The 22,791-nt window shown below is 42.3% G+C and overlaps 1 protein-coding gene across 1 annotated transcript in view; it reads left to right on the top strand.

Moving 5' to 3' along the window:
• Positions 1-5,621: 5,621 nt before the first annotated feature.
• Positions 5,622-22,791, top strand: part of CNTNAP2 (contactin associated protein 2) — a 1,109,924-nt gene continuing 1,092,754 nt past the window's right edge. Inside the window, exon 1 of the mRNA XM_060781556.2 lies at positions 5,622-6,220. Within this exon, the coding sequence (XP_060637539.2) occupies positions 6,121-6,220 (100 nt within the window). The 5' untranslated portion in view covers positions 5,622-6,120. The remainder of the gene's footprint in view (positions 6,221-22,791) is intronic.

Below are 22,791 nucleotides of genomic sequence, written 5' to 3'. Positions count from 1 at the left end.
CCCTGGATCTAGACACTAAAAGGTAAAGGTAGTCCCCTGACATTAAGTCCTGTCATGTCTGACTCTGGGGTGTGGTGCTCATCTCCATTTCTAAGCCGAAGAGCCAGCGTTGTCCGTAGACACCTCCAAGGTCATGTGGCCGGTATGACTGCATGGAGCACTGTTACCTTCCCACCGGAGCGGTACCTATTGATCTACTCACATTTGCATGTTTTCGAACTGCTAGGCTGGCAGAAGCTAGGACTGACAGCGGAAGCTCACGCCGCTCCCCGGAATCGAACCTGTGACCTTTCGATCAACAAGCTCAGCAGCTCAGTGCTCTAACCCACTGCACCACCGGGGATCTAGACACTACTACACTCCTATTGATACAGGCCTAAATCCCATTGACTTTTTTTTGCTGCCACATCACATTATTGGCTCATGTTTAACTTGTTGTCCACGAGGACTCCAAGATATTTTCACACGAAGTGATTCCCCCTCTCCACCTAACTATTCACATCTCTTGACAGAAAGCTCTGAACCTGAGAAAACACTTTCCCTTCCTCCAGCCTTTTTCTGAGATTTCTGAGAAGCGTTTGGCTCTTTTTTTCATAATGTTTGATTCTGCTATCTGGAGAGATGCAAATTCTTTTCCCTACCTTATGTCGCCACAAATGAGGGCCAGAAAAAGGAGAGACATGTTAATGATCTCACTTAACTGCCAACACTAAAATAAGAGTGAATAATGGCAGGCATTACCCCCTAATGGTAAGAGGGCGGGGGCTTTCATTGCCCGGGATTGCTGAGAGGGAGAAAAGGAGGCTTGGCATTTATTTTATTTTATTTATTTATTTACAACATTTATATGCTGCCCTTCTCATGCCGAAGGGGACTCAGAGCAGATTACAAGGTATATACATACAATACATTATGTTATTAGCATAGTACAATATCAGCATTAAATATTCCTATATTGTACTATACCATTATATTGTAATATTATTAGTTATATTACATGTAATATAAATATATAATTATAATATCATATTATTAGTAGTATTATATTGCATTACATTATAATATTCGTTCGGCAGCCAGGATACTGACAGGAGCGGCGCTCAGGGAGCATACAACTCCTCTGTTGCGCTAGCTCCACTGGTTGCCAGTTAGCTACCGGGCACAATTCAAAGTGCTGGCATTAGCCTATAAAGCCCTAAACAGTTCTGGCCCAACTTACCTGTCCGAATGTATCTCCTCCTATGAACCCACTAGGATGTTAAGATCGTTGTGATGCAGATGTTAAGATCGTCTGCATCACAAGCACATTTGGCGAGGATGAGAGACAGGGCCTTCTCAGTGGTGGCCCCTCGGCTGTGGAACACCCTTCCTACAGAAATTAGATCGCCTCCCTCCCTGTTGGCATTTTGGAGGAAAGTGAAGACCTGGTTGTTCGAGCAGGCATTTGAATAGGCAGTGTATTGAACATAGGAATATGGAACAACGGAATATGAGACTGGATCTTGATTCTACCTATGAGACGCTAATGAGATGTTATAGTTATAGTTATGTTTAATTGATTGATTATTATATTATTGTTTCTAACTGTTTTTTAACTCTTTTTATGATGTCGAGCATTGAATTTTGCTATTGTTAACCGCTTTGAGTCACCCAAGGCCTGAGAAAAGCGGTGTATAAATGAAGTAAATAAATAAATAATAAATAAATAGTTCACATCACGACTAATACCTTGCTAACACAGTGATCAATCTTTAACCAGCTTCAGGATTTTCAACCAGATAGGTTTTTCTCTGAAATAAGAACTAGATCAGTAGCAATAGGAACACAATATCAAGTTTAGATCTTCATATGTCTGCCTGCAGCTGTCACCAATCAGAACATATAAAATAAATGCATTCATTTTCCGGTCCCAATTCAAGGTGCAGGTGCTTACCTACGAAGCCCTAAACGATTTGGGACCTGCCTACCTGCGTGACCGCATCTCCGTATATGAACCCACACGATCTCTCCGATCATCTGGAGAGGCCCTGCTCACGATCCCACCTGCGTTGCAAGCACGATTGGTGGGGACGTGGGACAGGGCCTTCTCCGTGGTGGCCCCCCGACTCTGGAACTCTCTCCCCAAGGACATCAGACAAGCCCCAACATTGCCAGTCTTTAGGAAGAGCTTGAAGACGTGGTTGTTCCAGTGTGCCTTCCCAGAATAGGAAACTCCAAACATTATGTCCCAAATGCACTTTATTAGAGATTTAAGACTGTCTGCACACCACACCTATCTCCAAAAAACCTATCCATTTCACCTGTCATGCCCAGCATTTTAAAAATTTTAATAGTTACATTGGCCCGGCCTTAGTTTTTAAATGTGTCATGGTTATTATTGTCTAATGCTAATTGTTATTGTTTTAATGTTTATTGCCTGTTTTATGAGTTTATTTATTGTTGTATTTGTTATGATGTTGTTTTTTGATGTGTTGGGCTTCGGCTTCTTGTAAACCGCACCGAGTCCTTCGGGAGATGCTAGCAGGGTATAAATAAAGGTTTATTATTATTATTATTATTATTATTATTATTATTATTATTAAGTGAAGAAACTGGAAATGATTATGGGGAGTATGGTTTCATCTTCTTACTTTCCCTTTCACACTTCCTTGTCCCCTCTGTGTCCATCACTTTCTGTGCCTTAGCATGGGCACAGAAGATGGGGCTGGGGAAGGCTGCTTTTCCCTTGCTAAGCGCCCGACTGCCTTCTGTGGCCAAGACTTTTGAGTTGCCGGGGGACAGCCCTCCTCACGCCTTTCCTAGGCGAAGGCCAACGCCCGGCAGGGAAGGCGGAGGGAAGCTGTCCAGGTTTCAGCACTTCGGTTCAAATCCAATGTTGGTGGGGTTCAGAATGCTCTTTGATTGTAGGTGAACTATAAATCCCAGCAACTACAACTCCCAAATGACAAAATCTTTTTTTTTTTTTTTGAGTGAAGGACATACATTGAGTGGTTAAGTGTCTTGTGTCCAAATTTGGTGTCAACTCGTCCAGTGGTTTTTGAGTTCTGTTAATCCCACAAATGAACATTACATTTTTATTTATATAGATAAATGCAAGTGAAGAAACTGCAAATGATTATGGGCAGAGGCGGCCCTAGGAAATTTTCAATGGTAAGCAAACAGTATTTTGGTGCCCGCCCCCCCACCCACCCAACCAATCACTGATATATATTTTCTGTTCGTCATGGGAGTTCTGTGTGCCATATTTGGTTCAATTCCATCATTGGTGGAGTTCAGAATGCTCTTTGATTGTAGGTGAACTATACATCTCAGTAACTACAACTCGCATGTGTCAAGGTCTATTTTCTCCCAAGAGCGCTTCAAGAGCGCCCCTGGGCAAAATCAACTACACTGCAAATGCTTACTTTGCGTAATGGGTTGAGCCGCCCCTGATTATGGTTTCGTCTTCTTCTTTCCCTTTCACCCTTCCTTGTCCCCTCATAGAATCATAGAATCAAAGAGTTGGAAGAGACCTCATGGGCCATCCAGTCCAACCCCCTGCCAAGAAGCAGGAATATTGCATTCAAATCACCCCTGACAGGTGGCCATTCAGCCTCTGTTTAAAAGCTTCCAAAGAAGGAGCCTCCACCACACTTCGGGGCAGAGAGTTCCACTGCTGAACAGCTTTCACAGTCAGGAAGTTCTTCCTTCTGTTCAGATGGAATCTCCTTTCTTGTAGTTTGAAGCCATTGTTTCATGTCCTAGTCTCCAGGGAAGCAGAAAACAAGCTTGCTTCCTCCTCCCTGTGGCTTCCTCTCACATATTTATACATGGCTATCATATCTCCTGTCAGCCTTCTCTTCTTCAGGCTAAACATGCCAAGCTCCTTAAGCCGCTCCTCATAGGGCTTGTTCTCCAGACCCTTGATCATTTTAGTCGCCCTCCTCTGGACACATTCCACCTTGTCAGTATCTCTCTTGAATTGTGGTGCCCAGAATTGGACACAATATTCCAGGTGTGGTCTAACCAAAGCAGAATAGAGGGGTAGCATTACTTCCCTACATCTAGACACTATACTCCTATTGATGCAGGCCAAAATCCCATTGGCTTTTTTTGCCGCCACATCACATTGTTGACTCATGTTTAACTGGTTGTCCACGAGGACCCCCAGATCTTTTTCACACGTACTGCTCTCAAGCCAGGCATTGTCCCCCATTCTGTATCTTTGCATTTCGTTTTTCCTGCCTAAGTGGAGTATCTTGCATTTGTCACTGTTGAACTTCATTTTGTTAGTTTTACCCATCTCTCTAATCTGTCAAGATTGTTTTGAATCCTGCTCCTGTCTTCTGGAGTATTTATCCCTCCCAATTTGGTGTCGTCTGCAAACTTGATGATCATGCCTTCTAGCCCTTCATCTAAGTCATTAATTCACTCTGGGCAAGAGCGAAGAGAGGCCAGGGGACAGCACCATCTTGTCTCCTGCATTTGCCATCCGTTGGGGACCCCTCCCCTCAGCACCAACTGCCGCTCTGGGCCGGAGTGAAGAGAGGGGGGCCAGGGGACAGTTCCACCTTATCTCCTGTGCTATTCTAATAATATGTTATAATATAATATATAATATATTGTATTGTATAATATTGTAATGTAATGCAATATAATACTACTAATAATAATATGATATTATAATTATATATTTATATTACATGTAATATTACTAATAATATTACAGTATAATTGATATAGTGCAATATAGCAATAATTAAAACTGATATTGTACTATGTTAATAATATATTGTATGTATATATACCTTGTAAGCCGCTCTGAGTCCCCTTCGGGGTGAGAAGGGTGGCATATAAATGTCATAAATAAATAAATAAATAAATAATAAATTAATTAATACTGTGTCCATCACTTTCTGTGCCTCAGCATGGGCACAGAAAATGAGGCTGTTTTTCCCTTGCCAAGTGCCTGACTGCCTTCTGTGGTCAAGGCTTTGAGTTGCCGGGGGACAACCCTCCTCACGCCTATCCCAAGCGAAGGCCAACGCCCGGCAGGGAAGGCAGTGGGAAGCTGCTCTGGGGTTCCAGCACCTTGGACAGTGACGTGGGGAAAAAGCTCTCTGGTGTTTCAGCACCTCAGTCAGCGAGCGTGGTCCAACCTGGCGCTACAGAGACTCTGGGTTTCAGCACCCTGGATAGTGACGCGGGGAGAGAAAGCTCTCTCTAGTGTTTCAGCTCCTCGCCCAGCGAACCGGGTCCAACGCGGCGCTACCGCTGCTCTGTGGTTTCAGCACCTTGGACAGTGACGCGGGAGGCAAGCTCTCTGGTGTTTCAGCACCTCGCCCAGCGAGTGCGGTCCACCCGGCGCTACAGAGACTCTGTGGTTTCAGCACCTTGGATAGTGACGCGGGGAGAGAAAGCTCTCTGGTGTTTCAGCTCCTCGCCCAGCGAGCGGGGTCCAACCCGGCTCTAGGGCTGCTCTGGGGTTTCAGCACCTTGGACAGTGACGCGGTCCAAGCTCCCTGCTGTTTCAGCACCTCGGACAGCAGCACACTGCAAGCAGGCGCCGCATCGGAGAAGAGGCTCCGCCGGCCAGGGAGGGCCGCACTGACGGAGGCGGCGACGGGGAGGAGCTGCCGCTGCTGGCGGAGGAGCTCGGGAGGGGAGGGAGGGGAGGAGGATTTTCCCGCAGCTCTCCCTCCTTCCTCCTCCTTGCCTTCGCTGGGTCTGCTGCTTCTGCTGCCAGTCGATTCCTCCTCTTGGCAGCGAATGACGACTGGAGGCGGCCAGAGCCTCTGAGACAAGCTGCTCCTTTGCGGCCCATCGGACGCCTTGGCTGAGAAGAGCAAGGCCAGGATTGGGAGGAAGGGCTGCGCCTCTGGCTCTCCTCTTCTTCTTCTTCCTCCTCCCCCGGTGCCTCCCGCACTCCAAGGGGGAGGCGCGTTGTGAAGAAGGGGGCGCCGAAGTGCCCGGGACTTGGCTTCTCCAGGAGGAGGGGGAGTGAAGTTGCCCCCCTCTCTCAGCATACCCGAGTGAGGAGGCGGCGCCGGCCAACCCGCAAGGGAGAGAAGGCACTTCCAGCCTTTGCTTGGTTGTTTCCCTGGCTCCTGGGACCCCCGCGGCGGCGCCTGGCAGCCCAGGATGGCTGCGCTCCCCCTGCGCGCCGGCAGCCGGGCAGCGCTCTTCCTCTGGATTCTCGGCCAGCTCAGCTGCAGAGCCCGCACAGCCCCACCGGCTTCCCGTAAGTCCTGCATCCCTCCACGCAGGAGGAGAGGTTGGGTTCGGGGGCGGAGGGGGGCCGGCTTCTGCGTCGAGGGGCTGCGGCAGAGAGGGAAGTTTGGCTGTGCAGAGAGTGGCTCCCGGAGGACGGTTGGGTTGGCTGCGCTTTCGGGGAGAAAGGAGGAGAAAGTTTGGCCTCTGCTTGAGCTGGACGGCAGCCTTTGGAGCTTGTTTTCAGTTAAGAGGTGACAGCAGCAGCCGGTTGGGTTGGATGCTGGTGGACCAGAGGCGTCCTGGGCTGCAACAGAGCCAGAAAAAAGCATCTTTGACTGCTAGGCTGTCCTGTTTCTTTTTGTCGCGTGGCTTCAGGAGACTGTTGGGCTTGGCAGGGCGGGTCCCTCTCCTAACACTGCCCTGAAGATTGACTGGTCTCCCTACTGCCAGCCTTGGGCTTTGACTCAGCGCATTTCTCTCCGCTGGCCCCACTTTTCGGAGGCAGTCCTTCCCTTCTCCTTTTGAGAGCTGGGCCTTAGTAACTCTAGAGCAGGGGTCCTCAAACTATTTAAACCAGTGGTTCTCAACCTTTCTAATGCTGTGACCCCTTAATACAGTCCCTCATGGTTGTGGTGACCCCCAACCATAATATTGTTTTTGTTGCTACTTCATAACAGTCATGTTACTACTGTTATAAATCATAATCTAAATATCTGATCTGCAGGATGCATTTACATTCACTGGACCAAACTGGGCACAAATACCCAATACGCCCAAATGTAAATGCTACTGGGGTTGGGGGAGGATTGATTTTGTAATTTGGGAGTTGTAGTTGCTGGGATTTATAGTTCACTTATAATCAAAGAGCATTCTGAACTCCACCAGCAATGGATTTGAACCAAACTTGGCTCCCATGACCAATTGAAAACACTGGAAGGGTTTGATGGGCATTGACCTTGAGTTTGGGAGTTGTAGTTCACCTATATCCAGAGAGCACTGTGGACTCATGCACTGGTGGATCTGGACCAAACTTGGCACAAATACTCAATATGACCAAATGTGAACACTGGTGGAGCCTGGGGAAAATAGATTTTGACATTTGGGATTTGTAGTTGCTGGGATTTATAGTTCATTACAATCAAAGAACATTCTGAACTCCACCAACAATAGAATTGGCTCAAACTTCCCACATGGAATCCCCATGACCATCAGAAAATACTGTGTTTTCTTATGGTCTTTGGCGACCCCTCTGACACCCTCTCGCGACCCCCTCAGGGGTCCCGACCCCCAGGTTGAGAAACACTGATTTAAACAGAGGGCCCGGTCACAATCCCTCAAACTGTTAGAGAGCCGGATTATAATTTTTTTTAAAAAAAATGAATGAATTCCTATGCAAACTGCATATATCTTATTTGCAGTGCAAAAACTTAAAAATAATACAATAATTAAAATGAAGAACAATTTTAACAAATATAAAGTTATTTGTATTTCAATGGGAAGTGTGGATCTGCTATTGGCTGATTAGATAGGGTTGTTGTTGTGTGCTTTCAAGCCATTTCAGAGTTAGGTTGACCCTGAGCAAGGGCCAGGTAAATGGCCTTGGAGGGCCGTATCTGGCACTCGGGCCTTAGTTTGAGGACCCCTGCTCTAGAGGGCCTTCCACTCACTCTGACTATCAGGGATATAGCTTTCCATGATGACTACAGGGGAAGTTTTGCTTCTACTTCCTGGGTGTGTTCAGGGTTTTAGGCCTGCCATGGAATGCTGGACCTATTGTAATCCAGCAGAAAGGCATCCAAAGGCCCCTTCCACACAGCCCTGTATTCCAGAATATCAAGACAGATAATCTCACTATATCTGCTTTATAATCATAGAATCATAGAGTTGGAAGAGACCTCATGGGCCATCCAGTCCAACCCCCTGCCAAGAAGCAGGAAAATTGCATTCAAAGCACATCCATGCCTTGGTTCAGAGAAGTCAGCTATGTCTATGAGTTCATAAGTGTGTGTCTACAAAAGTACCTGGTAGGGTAATGAATGGAGACAAGGTGGTTCCAGATTTTAGAATGGATGAGTGCAATTCTACTCACTCACTGCATGTTTTATATAAAGGTCTTTAATTTCCAGGGAATAAGATTTCCTTGATCATAGAATTATAGAATCAAAGAGTTGGAAGAGACCTCATGGGCCATCCAGTCCAACACCCTGCCAAGAAGCAGGAAAATTGCATTCAAAGCACACTGGACAGATGGCCAACCAGCCTCTGTTTAAAAGCTTGAGAAGGAGCCTCCACCATACTCTGGGATAAAGAGTTCCACTGCTGAAAGGCTCTCACAGTCAGGAAGTTCTTCCTAATGTTCAGATGGAATCTCCTTTCTTGTAGTTTGAAGCCAATGCTCTGTGTCCTAGTCTCCAGGGCAGCAGAAAACAAGCTTGCTCCCTCATCCCTATGACTTCCCCACTCATATTTATACATGGCTATCATGTCTCTTCTCAGCCTTCTCTTCTTTAGGCTAAACATGCCCAGCTCTTTAAGCCGCTCCTCATAGGGCTTGTTCTCCAGACCCTTGATCATTTTAGTCGCCCTCCTCTGGACACATTCCAGCTTGTCAATATCTCTTTCAATTGTGGTGCCCAGAATTGGACACAGTATTCCAGGTCTGGTCTAACCAAGGAAGAATAGAGGGGTGGCATGACTTTCCTGGATCTAGACACTATACTCCTATTTATGCAGGCTTTGAACTGGGTTATCTGAGTCCATACTCTGATAATTTAGGATTTTCTGCCTTGCTATTCTGGGATATAGGGCTGTGTGGAATGTTCCTAAGTGGCCTATATCTAGGGCAACTAAGAAGGATACAGTTTTGTGTATCAATCAAATCATTTTGGCTGCAGCCCAGTTTGAATAAAGTCCCTCTTTCTGAAAACAAGAGGCCCTCCTACATTGCCACTATATCCCAGGATCTGATCTCAGATTATCTGTTTATCTCAAGTTATCTGGCAGTGGGGACTCATATTCTAGTTTAAGGCAGATAATCTGGGATCAGATCCTGGAATAAAGGGCACTGTAGAAGGGGCCATGGATGTTGAGTAGTATTGCCCATGAGTAGTATTAATGGATTTGTCTTGTTGATATCTTGAATGTGATTTTCCTCCTAGATAGTGATAAGAGGTTAAAACAACAGAAAGTCACATTCTATCGCAAGAACTAGCAAGTTGTGCTTCTCATCCTAGATTGTTGCTTATTCTGGCTTAATAGTGTCTCAAAGCCCAAATGTTGTATATTTTTCTTCTTTGGGTTGCTTTTGATCTTTTTAGACTTTTGTTGTATGTGAATCAGTTTGTCAGCTGGGCAACTTGGTGGCATCATGATTCCATAATATGTGGGGGAACAAGGCTCATTCTTGTGTAGAGACTTTCAGTAAAATTATTCAGGCATGGGAAGCATGCAACAAGCATGGACAGAAGGGATTTCTTCTCAGGAGGGGTTTCTGTCCCATATTTGGGAATACTCTCACTTTTGCACTGTTCCCCACATTCATTTGTACTTTCATGGGGCTAGAAAGGCTGACTGGGGATTATTGACTGGGGTGGTACACTTCCACCAGCCCAACTGATGTCTTTCAATCTGGATGCAACCTTTATATATATATATATCTGTCTGACATATAATGGACCTATCAGATTGCTAAGCCTTTCCATTTTCCTGGTTTTTCCCCCCTTTGATTGCCTTGGCATTGCTTGTTGTTAATCAGAGAGAAGGCACGTATTGTTAGTTCATTAACAAAGGTGGAAGAAGGACTTGCTAACTGGTGACAGGCAAAAGAACATCAAGCAATGTAAGCACATCTGCTTTCTTGAGCCACTATACCCAAACCAAATAACATGCTGACATGTGAAAAGTGCATAAAGTACAATTCTGCAGAGAAGCATAAACACGCTTCCAGCCTTCCAAGTGACAGTGGAAGGGCAATAAACCAGCTCTTTTATGTGTCTGTTGGTGTGTTATTTCTTAAATGTGGTAATGTTTTCTGCACAGTCTGAAATGTAAGCATTTTGGCATTTCCGTTAGCCTTGATTTTCTACTCTGGGTAGCTGTGTTTTGGATTGGTGTCTGTTTTTGTTTTTGTTTGTTTGCTCGTCTGGCCACAGCAAACAGCAAAGTGGCTGTTGGGTGAAAAGGAAGTTTTGGAGCGCTTTCAGAAAAAGCAATTTGTCATAAGCAATCTGTATTCTGTATACAATAATCTGTAAATAGTTTTGGGCATGATCCACATTCCCTCGAAGTCAATGGCAGAATGACACTGAGCTTAATGCAGCTAGATCTTGCACAAATTGTTTCTGACCAGATGTGTCTCATCCTTGCCATTAGTCCTGGTTTATGAGAAGCCAGAATGATCAGTTGGTTTTTTGCAATTTTTAAGCATTGCTACATTAATGTCCTGCTATTGGGAATCGGAAGATTGGCTACTCTCCATAGGGAATAAATTACCGTATATACTCGAGTATAAGCCGACCCGACTATAAGCCGAGGCACCTAATTTTATGACAAAAACTGGGAAAATATATAGACTCAAGTATAAGCCGAGGGTGGGAAATACAGCCACTACTGATAAATTTCAAATTATAAATGGATACCAATAAAATTACATTAATTGATGCATCAGGAGGTGAAATGTTTTTGAATATTTACATAAAACTGTAGTTTGAGATAAGACTGTCCAACTCTGATTAAATCATTATTCTAACCTTCTTCAAGGCGAATGTGCTTACGTATCCTTCCAACAATAATAAAGGGAGTAAATAATAATAATAATGGAATTATTATTATTATTATTATTATTATTATTATTATTATTATTTTACTCCCTTTATTATTGTTGGAAGGATACGTAAGTACATTTATATAATAATAATAATAATAATAATAATAATAATAATAATAATAATGTAAAATAATGGAAGGATCTTAGGGAAGGCTGAGCGAAGGAAGATAGATGCTTTTGAACTGTGGTGTTGGAGGAAAGTTCTGAGAGTGCCTTGGACTGCGAGAAGATCCAACCAGTCCATCCTCCAGGAAATAAAGCCCGGCTGCTCATTGGAGGGAAGGATACTAGAGACAAAGTTGAAGTACTTTGGCCACATCATGAGGAGATAGCAAAGCCTAGAGAACACAATTATGTGGGGAAAAGTGGAAGGTAAAAGATAGAGGGGCCGACCAAGGGCAAGATGGATGGATGGCATCCTTGAAGTGACTGGACTGACCTTGAAAGAGCTGGGGGTGGTGACGGCCGACAGGGAGCTCTGGCGTGGGCTGGTCCATGAGGTCACGAAGAGTTGGAGACAACTGAACGAATGAACAACAACAACAAAATAATGGAAATGCAATAATAATAGTAATAATAGAGTAAAATATTAAATGTAATAATAGAGTAAAGTAATACATGCAATAATAAAGTAAAATAATAAATGTAATAATTATAAATAGCATAAAATAATAAATATAATAATAAGGTAAAATACTGTAAATGTAATAATAATAAAGAAAGTAAAATAATACATTAAATAAAAATAATACTAATAACAGAGTAAAATAATAAATAACCTTGAATCGAGTATAAGCCGAGGGGAGCTTTTTCAGCCTAAAAAAAGGACTGAAAAACTAGGCTTATACTCGAGTATATGCAGTACATTTGAACTGGCAAGTTTTCCCACACAGCAGTCACTGAAATCCATGTATATTTTCCTGCACAAGTGTGTGCAAATGTATTAAATCTTTGGACTGCATATTAAACATTAGTTTGTACTTTTTCTGTAAGATATTAATTTGAAAGCTGCTCAGAATATCAAAACAACACATCGTAATCTATGGTTAGTTTTAGTTGGCTGTAGCTGCAATGCTGCTACATATTCTCACCTGGAGGTTTGTTTTATTAGAGAAGCAGAGCAAAAATAACTTTTTAAAACCTTTCTTCATTTCCCCAAGTGGTTTGACCCTGACCTCACTGAAATTGCCTTGAAGCAGAGGAACTAAGCGATTCAAAGTCCAACAAGGGAAGATGTTGGGCTTTATTGCATAAAAGACATCCGGCTTGAGCCTGAGATACATAATACCATTAATATCATGTTCCTCACATATCCTGTCCAATGCAAACGATTCTGTATTGACAGATAACATTTCTCCGGGCTGACTGTAAGCAGCTGCTGCTGATGGTCAAATATCACAAGATTTAGAACCAATGATCTGAAGACTCTTAACTATTTGCATCAAGGATAATGAACAGCTTAGCCAGGAGAGGTCATCACAAGACAAAAAGTAATATAGAAAATGAAATTTAATGCCCTTCTCCCATATGCTAACTGCAGAATGGATTGAAGAGGAATAAAATGCTATCAAGTGCAGGCTGTGCGTTGGTTTATGGGCTCCTGGCATGAAAATATCCTCTCGACATGAGAAATATGATCAGATTTACACCATTTGGATTTGTTTTTATGGAAGGTTTAAAACAACTTATGGAGCTTTTACCTTTCGCAGATGGATTCTGCTCAATGCTGCTTATTTATATGCGAGTGAAGTATATTCCGAGCAAGCCTTATTCAAGAAATGGCAATTGGAGTTTCTGCTCAATTGATGTGTGTCAGGAAGGAAAGTCCAAATAAGCAAGAAAGCTAGTTAAATCTTTTGTTTTGTATATGCATCTATGTGGTGTAATTGAATATGGGTAACCCACTGGTACACGATGTTCAGATTCATTTGAACATCAGGAGGATGTTCCCAAAATGACAACTGGAGCGGGAAATGAAGCACATTGCTCCATCAGCTGTATGTTTTTCCTCCAGGTAATATAGGGAGATAGCAGTGGATGGAGAGCACATTCACCACTTAGAAACTGTGTCAATTGTTGGAAGAATTTTTTCACATTGGGAGTTAATCTCCTGATAGAGATGGCATTTGCTGGTATTCCTCAGCAAATAAGTGTTCATGCCAACTTCGCCTCTGCTGTTACCTCTATCCATGCCCCTTCTTTCACTAGGATTGTACCACCCTATGACCCCTTGGTGTACAATAGTAATATTCAAAGAACTGGCAAAGGAGGTAGAGTAGATGATCCTTGGAATGCCTTCCAATGTAACAAGTCTATACATTCATTTGGCCAACTTCAGGGAGAGATCCCCAATATGAAATCCCTCCCCGCATCACCAACTGCCACTCTGGGCCAGAGTGAAGAGAGGGGAGGCCAGGGGACAGCACCATCTTGTCTCCTGCATTTGCCATCCGTTGGGGACCCCTCCCCCCAGCACCAACTGCCGCTCTGGGCCGGAGTGAAGAAAAGGGGGGCCAGGGGACAGTTCCACCTTGTCTCCTGTGCTATTCTAATAATATGTTATAATATAATATATAATATATTGTATATACATATAATATTTATAATATTGTAATGTAATGCAATATAATACTACTACTAATAATATGATATTATAATTATATATTTATATTACATGTAATATTACTAATAATATTACAGTATAATTGATATAGTGCAATATAGCAATATTTAAAACTGATATTGTACTATGTTAATAATATATTGTATGTATATATACCTTGTAAGCCGCTCTGAGTCCCCTTCGGGGTGAGAAGGGCAGCATATAAAGGTCGCAAATAAATAAATAAATAAATAAATATGAAATGTGCAATGTGAGGAAGCCTGTACAATTACTGTCAATATATGTATCCCATATAAGTGGCGTTAGTTGGCTCTAGTCAAATATAAATTTTGCAAATAACTTGAGAACAAATATATAAAAGTTTAACATCTAGATGATGTGATGCTTAAATATAGGCCTTCAAGGTTAAAAATAACAGGAACAACAAAACACACAAGGGAGCCTCCAAACTATGGTGAAATTGGGTTGTTTTAGGTCTTTTCAGGCTATTTGGCCATGTTCTAGAGGCATTCTCTCCTAGAGGCATTCTCTCCTCTAGAACATGGCCATATAGCCTGAAAAAACCTACAACAACCCAGTGATTCCAGCCATGAAAGCCTTTGACAATATATGGTGAAATTCCTCCCCTTAGATTTGGATGTCTTAGTAACAAAAATTAAGGAAACTTGAGAGCACAGATCAATATGGTTCTTCTTCAGTAGGCCAGTGTGGACCCTCACCTACATCCACTCCGGCATTAGAGATAAGATTGACATTCTATTCATTTGTTCCAATCTCACAGCAGAGACAGAAGGATACTGCATTTAAATGAGTTAGGTAACTATCAGGCTTGGAGGTTGCATTCATCCTCTGAAGAGCCTCAAAGGGCTCCTAGTAAATGCCATGAAAAAAATGATAATTATCAGTTGCTCATTGTAATTTTCTTTTGTAACTCAAGCTCCTGTATTCATTGATACTTCAGGGAGGGGTTGGCAGCGTCCAGAAAGCTATGATGTAAACATATGTGATTACACAGACATATAAAATTATGTTGTACTTGTACTTTTTTGGCTATTGGCCAGAGGTTTCCTTCAGAGATAGATAGATAGATAGATAGATAGATAGATAGATAGATAGATAGAATTTTTTTTGTCATGTCAGGAGTGACTTGAGAAACTGCAAGTCGCTTCTGGTGTGAGAGAATTGGCCGTCTGCAAGGACATTGCTCAGGGGATGCCCGGATGATTTGATGTTTTTATCATCCTTGTGGGAGGCTTCTCTCATGTCCCTGTATGAGGAGCTGGAGCTGATAGAGGGAGCTCATCCACCTCTCCCCGGATTCGAACCTGCAATCTGACGGTCTTCAGTCCTGCCGGCACAGGGGTTTAACCCACTGCGCCACCGGGGGCTCCTGATAGATAGATAGATAGATAGATAGATAGATAGATGGATGGATAGATAGATAGATAGTTGAAAGTAAACATACTGAGATTGTGGGGAAGAGAATGATTGATATTTGAAAAAGGTGAATGGAACATCACAAAATGGTATTAAGTGTTGGCTTAAGGCTCCAGAATACCAGGGTCAAAATCACTGCTCACCCATGGAAACCCACAAGGAGAACTACTGATATTCACAATCTTCCAGTCTAAGTAGAAGGCACCCCCTCACCCCCTACCAGACAACATTATTATTGGGTTGTTGTAGGTTTTTCGGGCTATATAGCCATGTTCTAGAACCATTCCCTTGATGTTTTGCCTGCATCTATAGCAAGCATTCTTAGGGGGTTGTATAAATGGGACATATTATAAACCCCATTTTCCTAGTTTCCAACAGACCTCACAACCTCTGAGGATGCTTGTCAGGAGAGAATGCTTCTAGAATATGGCCATATAGCTGGAAAAACCTATAATAATCCAGTGATTCCAGCCATGAAAGCCTTTGACAATACATTGAATAATATTATTGCTGAGGGGACCTCATAAAGGAGTTACCATAAGTTACAATTGTCATAAAGATGCATAACAACAAATCAACAATCAATACTACAATGGTGGAGGTGGTGGTGGCAGGAGGAAAGGCTTACAGGCTTAGAAATGGAAGAATTATGTCATTGGAGACATAGACTTCCCGTAACAAGCAGGTTTGACTTGTTATCCCACATTGCCTCTGAGTATACATACATCTCTGTTGATATTAGGATACAAAATAAACATAGATAAGGTACTGGGAATTTTGAAAAGGTTACATACATTTACATGGGCACAATTCTCTGTCATTTCTGAACAGGTATAGGCATTTCTTGGAGTTTTGTTGCTTTGAGGCTTCAAGTTGTTTCCAACATATGGGAACTCTAAGGCAAATCTTTCACAGGGGTTTCTTAGCAAGCTTTGTTCAAGGGAATTATTGCTTTTGCCTTCCTCTGAGGTTGAGAGAGTGTGTCTTGAGGTCACCAAGTGGGTTTCCATAGCTGAGTGAAAATTCAATCCCTGGTCCCCAGAGTCAGTCCATTGCTGAAACCACTACAATACGTTTGCTATATTTGACTGACAGCACTACAAGTATACTTTACCTTGTAAATTTTGTTTATTTCTGTCTATTTTGAGTATTCCTTATCCAAAATTATTAGGATCAGAAGTGTTTTCAACTTAGACTTATAAAAAGGTTTTGGGATACCTGTAATTGCCTATACCAACATAATCTTTGAGATTAGACCCAAGTTCAAAAATGATAATCATTTATATTTCTTCTATAACTTGTAAACATGGCCTGAGATTAATTTTACATTCAACATTGTAATAATTTTTCATATTAAATGAAATCAGGGTATTTTGAAAGGTTTCATCATCTTGTATACCTCTGTAGACAATTTGGGGTCTTGGACTATTTTGGATTTGGAATTCCAGCTTCACCTGTATTTGCATTTTGGATCCAAGTTAACAGTGAGGGCAGAATAGAGATGTAGCTGCAAGAAAAAAAAAATAGCAAGTTCCAAGAGATTGACAAAAAATTCTTCACTTGTGGTTATTTTGGGTAAATTTGTAAGTATGTAAACAAATCAATTTGTCTAATACCAGTCTATTCACTCATCATTCTTCGTTGGGATCACCCAGGTAACTAATTTAGGAAAAAATACAGAAATGAGGGGAAAAATCATGCCTCTTATTTAGCAGTGCAGAGAAAAAATGTCAAAGTATAGGACAGTTAAAAGGTGAAAATTCTCACAGTGTAAGAGTGCTTCCAAACAGCTTCGAGTGCTCCCAGTCAAAAGGCATTCTGCAAATATTCCAGTTTTCCCTCCTTAACAGAAATTCTGTGTACAGCAGAAAGATAGAAGAAACAGAAAGAAAAAAGAAAGAAGAGAGGAATGTTAGAGATGGCAAAATGCATGTTGAAGGATTAAAAAAATTCTAAGGAGAACCAATTGTAGGAGAAAAGTCCTTTTTTTCTTTTCAGGTCACACATTTTCTTTATTTAGCTATCAAAGGGGCATTTGTTGCCATAGTCTACTCAGAATGGGGAAAAAAATCATTTTCTCTCACTTTGTTAGATGCTAGATTAAACTTTAGATCAAACGCTCATTCTGCAGGATTTCCTGATACATAATAATGGCTCATGGTCGGAGAGGAGTACTGCATTAAATTATTTTGTTGTGGCACACCTCTCCCCCATTCCAGTTCTGAGCCACCTGTTTTTTAACCACAAGTTGATGCTGGTGTGAGATCAGAGAATTCAAACTCTGGGTTGTTGTAGGTTTTTTCGGGCTATATGGCCATGTTCTAGAGGCATTCTCTTCTGACGTTTCGCCTGCATCTATGGCAAGCATCCTCAGATGTAGTGAGGTCACTACCTCTGAGGATGCTTGCCATAGATGCAGGCGAAACATCAGGGGAGAATGCCTCTAGAACATGGCCATATAGCCCGAAAAAACCTACAACAACCCAGTGATTCCAGCCATGAAAGCCTTCGGTAAAATTCAATCTCTTTTTCATTTTCACAAGCAACTGTTTACTAATTTGAATAGGCACCGCAGTGGCACAATGGATTAAACCAGGGGTCCTCAAACTTTTTAAACAGAGGGCCAGGTCACAGTCCCTCAAACTGTTGGAGGGCCGGATTATAATTTGGAAAAAAATGAATGAATTCTTATGAACATGCATATACCTTATTTGTAGTGCAAAAACACTTTAAAACAATACAATAATTAAAATGAAGAACATTTTAAAGAAATATAAACTTATTAGTATTTCAATGGGAAGTGTGGGCCTGCTTTTGGCTGATGAGATAGGATTGTTGTTGTTGTTGTTGAGTGCTTTCAAGTCGTTTCAGACTTAGATTGACCCTGAGCAAGGGCCGGGTAAATAACCTTGGAGGGCCATATCCAGCCCCCGGGCCTTAGTTTGAGGAACCCTGGATTAAACCCTTGTGCCAGCAAACCACTGACCTAAAGACCTGAAGGTCAGTGGTTCGAAATCCATGAGATGGGGTGAGCTCTTTTCTGTCAGCCCCAGCTTCCCATGTAGGGACATGAAAGAAGCCTCCCACAGGATGGTACCACATATGGGTATCCTCTGGGCAATGTCCTTGCAGACAGCCAATTCTCTCACACCAGGCCCGTAGCCAGGATTTCTTTTCGGGGGGGGGGGCTGAGTTTTTTTCAAGGGGGGTTTCAGGGGGGGCTGAGTTTCGGGGGGGGGGCTGTGTCTGAGTGAAAGAGGGTCTACCCTAGCAAACCTTTTGTATCATTACCCCAATACCCCCATGTATATGGGATATATTGAGTATGGTGATCAGATCATGATATGAATAAACATAACAGTTTAAATAATGCACCAGTAAGGCCTTTTCGCGAACCACCATGAGAATTTCGAGGGGGGGGGGCTGAAGCCCCTCAACCCCCCCCCCCCGGCTACATGCTTGTCTCACACCAGAAGCTACTTGCAGTATATTCTCAATTCACTTCTGATACAATTAAAAAAAACTAATTTGAATGTGTAATGATGTATTTTAAATAGCTGATATATGTTCCAAGAATAAAAAATACCCAGTTGGTAAGCTTAACTGGCCATTCCAGGATCAAAAAAAAAGTACATTCCCATACACAAAGATGTCTTACTGTAGCCTATTTGTATTTGGTGTAGCATTGAGAGATTCCATGCTTCGCTCAGTATATTCAAGATGAATTCATAAGGCACCCACACTGGGAGAAGGGGGGGGGCGGCCCACAAAAACGCAGCACTTGGGAAATCTGATGTTGGACTTGCCTAGATGTTGTTAGTCATAGCTAAAATAAAACCTTTCAGAAAGTCTTTCCACTGTGTGTCCATGTTGTCTTGTGAAAATAATCATTATCTATAATGGCTAACAGAACATAAACAACACATTTTGTCACAGATGGGCTTAAACCAATTGATCTCAATACTTTGAAGCCTTGGCCTCCCATTTCCAAATCTGCAAAGCTTTTCCTAGTTGCTTTCATGTTTATGCTTTGATACTTGTAAAACATTTACGCCAAGCCAACCATTCTTCATCTGCTGCAGCTGTGACAGGGCCTAATGTAACTATATTTAATGTTTTAATCGCAAGCCAAAAGCTACAGATACATTAGGATGAGCTTGCAGATGACTGCTGACCCCTCAGACAAATACTGGTATATTATTTGATGTACAATTTGCCACCAAATAGAGGTGATAGCATGGCTTGACTGAGACACAGAATGTTTACTATGTAACCTTTTAAGCTTCAGGAACACTCTTGATAGCAATAAAATGGAAAATATAGATTGTCTGTATATTATATGTAAAGGCAGTACACATATCTTATATAGTTAAGTGCAAACATTCCTTTTGGGACCATGTTTTACCTGCTTTCCGAACCAACCTTTTTCTGGTTATATAAATTGTCTGTAACTGCTAGAGCTACAGATAGCTCAGGACCATAGTTTATTGTGTCAGTGCTTAACTCAGAATTAGAATCTGTTCCTGACGCAGTTAGTTTTCACTCATTTCCCAAAGGTATCATAATGATCAAAACAACAACATAAGCTTTAGTCTGTCAAGTAATAGTTATGCTGTCCACAATTTATGAGTGTAAATATGAATGTCACAGGGAAAGAAACACAAATGCCATATAGCCATGTCCATAAATTCCATCAGTGCAACTGCAGAGATTAAAAATGCCAGATAGGGGTTGATGAGAGTCTTTCTTAGCTACCTTAGCAGCAATAATTCAACATATAATATTTTCCTCCTTCACAACAGAGCACTTTACAACAATATCAATTTAAAACAGGAGCAGTATGCAAGCACAGTGCCAAAAGGGGAGGCACGGTTTCCAGTCTTTTCTTTGGCCGTGATAAACATCTCCTCCACATATTTTCCCCTTACTTTTGGAGATTGCATTGGATAAGTCAATTGTCTGGTATCATGTGCGTGACTGATGCAGAAGGCATTACCCTTGTGATCACATAGCCAAACTGGATTGACTTCAAAGCACCTTGATATCATGTTCATGACATGATCCCTGACTAGCTGAGATTGCTCTAGGAAGGTGAAAAGAGGTTCAATCATTGCTTGTATGTGTGTGGAAGGGGATCAAAGAGGCAAAGCTATAAAAACGAACTGGAGAATGCTCTTAGCTCTTTTCTTGGTCTCAAATCTGAGGTAGCCTTAGCCTTTATTGGATCCTTACTGGAGTCTCTGTCTTCTTAGGCAATCCCTCATTTTCCGAGAAGGATTGTCTTCCAGTGTTCTTGTGGGTCCGTATGTGGCTGTGGAGCCCTATTCTTGCTCTGCATCTTCTTCTGCAGTGAGGGCATTGGTTTCCAGGTGGAAGGTGGTCTCGGTCGGGGTTGGCTTGACACGCCTTCCTCTTGGCACGCTTCTCCCTTTCGCCCTCCATTCGTGCCTCTTCAAATTCTGCAGCACTGCTGGTCACAGCTGACTTCCAGCTGGAGCAGTCAAGGGCCAGGGCTTCCCAGTTCTCAGTGTCTATGCCAGAGTTTTTAAGGTTGGCTTTGAGCCCATCTTTAAATCTCTTTTCTTGTCCACCAACATTCTGTTTTCCGTTCTTGAGTTCAGAGTAGAGCAACTGCTTTGGGAGACAGTGGTCAGGCATCCGGACAATGTGGCTGGTCCAGCGGAGTTGGTCGCGGAGGACCATCGCTTCAATGCTGGTAGTCTTTGCTTCTTCCAGCACGCTGACATTTGTCCGCCTGTCTTCCCAAGAGATTTGCAGGATTTTCTGGAGGCAGCGCTGATTGAATCTTTCCAGGAGTTGCATGTGACATCTGACAGTCCACGTCTCACAGGCATATAGCAGGTTTGGGAGGACAATAGCTCTATAATCAAGCACCTTGGTATCCCTATGGTTGTCCTGGTCCTCGAACACTCTCTGCTTCATTCGGAAAAATGCTGCGCTCGCAGAGCTCCGGCGGTGTTGTATTTCGGTGTCGATGTTGACTTTGGTGGAGAGGTGGCTGCCAAGGTAGCAGAAATGATCAACATTTTCTAATGTTACACCATTAAGCTGTATCACTGGCATTGGAGAGGGGTTGGCTGGTGTCTGCTGGAACAGCACCTTGGTTTTTTCAATGTCCAATGACAGGCCGAGCTTCTCGTATGCTTCTGCAAAGGTGTTTAGAGTGGCTTGTAGATCTTCTTCTGAATGCGCACAGACTACGTTGTCATCAGCATACTAGAGTTCTATAACAGATGTTGTTGTAAACTTAGTTTTGGCTTTCAGTCTGATGAGGTTGAATGGCTTGCCATCTGCCCAATAGATGATTTCCACTCCGGTGGGAAGCTTCCCATCAACAAGATGAAGTATCATAGCGATGAAGATGGAGAATAAAGTTGGGGCAATAACACGTCCCTGTTTGACACCGGATTCCACCTTAAATGGGTCACTTTGGGAGCCATTGCTGTCTCTGTAATACATTATTGTTGGCAGTACTTTACAGTGTAAACATTAAAAGGATTCATTTTGAGTCATGATGGTAGGGCGGAAAGAGGTTATCAGATAAGTTGGGTAGCACTGCTCTCTTCATGAAATATCTATGCAAACCCATCATGGCACTACGACATCCAGGTCAAGCACACCAAGTCACAAATATACTTAATGAATTAATAGTAATCACAAGGGAAGAGCTATGTAAGGGATTTCATTCCAAGAAAAACTGGAGAGGACGATAAGCAACAATGTATTGTTATTTTATTTGTTTTAGTATTGTTATATAGTGCTTCCAGTGTACACTAAATTTGACTAAGCATGACAAGAAGATTAACCCTTATCCCAAGATGCTTACAGTAAAAAGAAAAGTAACATTACGTATAATATTTCTGTCATGTAGGGAGGGTTCCAAGGTCATACACTGTATTCATGGCAGCCTCATCACCTGCCCACAGGATATGTTTTTTCCAGGCAATACAATACACAATATCCAGTTAGCTGGTTCACAATTGATGATGCCACTAACACACACTTTATTATTATTATTATTATTATTATTATTATTATTATTATTATCTTTATTTATACCCCGCTAGCATCTCCCGAAGGACTCGATGCGGTTTACACAGGCCGAAGCCTCAAAAACACAATACAGTAGAAAACATAACACAACAATAGCAAAGCAAATCAAACAATAAGCAAAGTAACGACAATGACAATACATCAAGACATTATTAAAAACTGGTTCAGCCGGCGCAATGGGGTACAAGGGTTAAAATGCTGAAATGGTAGGAGGCACGTCGGACTAAAAGTGCGGTGTGCAGCAGCGATTGGTTATGTTAAGGTGCTACTAGGACTTGGGTGGGAATTCCTAGTCTGAAAAGGCACAACGGAACTTTGCCTTGCTCCACATGATATAATGCCCTCATATGGATGTGTCCACTGGTTCCCTCACTAGTTTTCTCCTCTCTTTATATGCTGCAGAAACTCTTCTGGAGTGGCATATTACCTTTAAAATAAGCTGCATGGCATAAAATAGTATTATAAATACACCAGGTTTTCAAAGCCAGCAGAAAACATTTGGCCACCACTAGTATTTTTGTTTGTTTGTTAGTATTTTAACCATGCGGCATTTTATTTTACAACTGCATGATGGCTTGTACTCTATACTCCAGTGAATGTCACAATTGATGAAATCTCACAATTTGTGTATATGTCCTTC

The sequence above is a fragment of the Anolis sagrei genome, chromosome 6, assembly GCF_037176765.1.
Source record: "Anolis sagrei isolate rAnoSag1 chromosome 6, rAnoSag1.mat, whole genome shotgun sequence".
NCBI classification, from domain to species: domain Eukaryota; kingdom Metazoa; phylum Chordata; class Lepidosauria; order Squamata; family Dactyloidae; genus Anolis; species Anolis sagrei.
The sequence above is the reverse complement of the archived record's forward strand: the minus strand, read 5'-3'. Positions and strand labels throughout refer to the sequence as shown.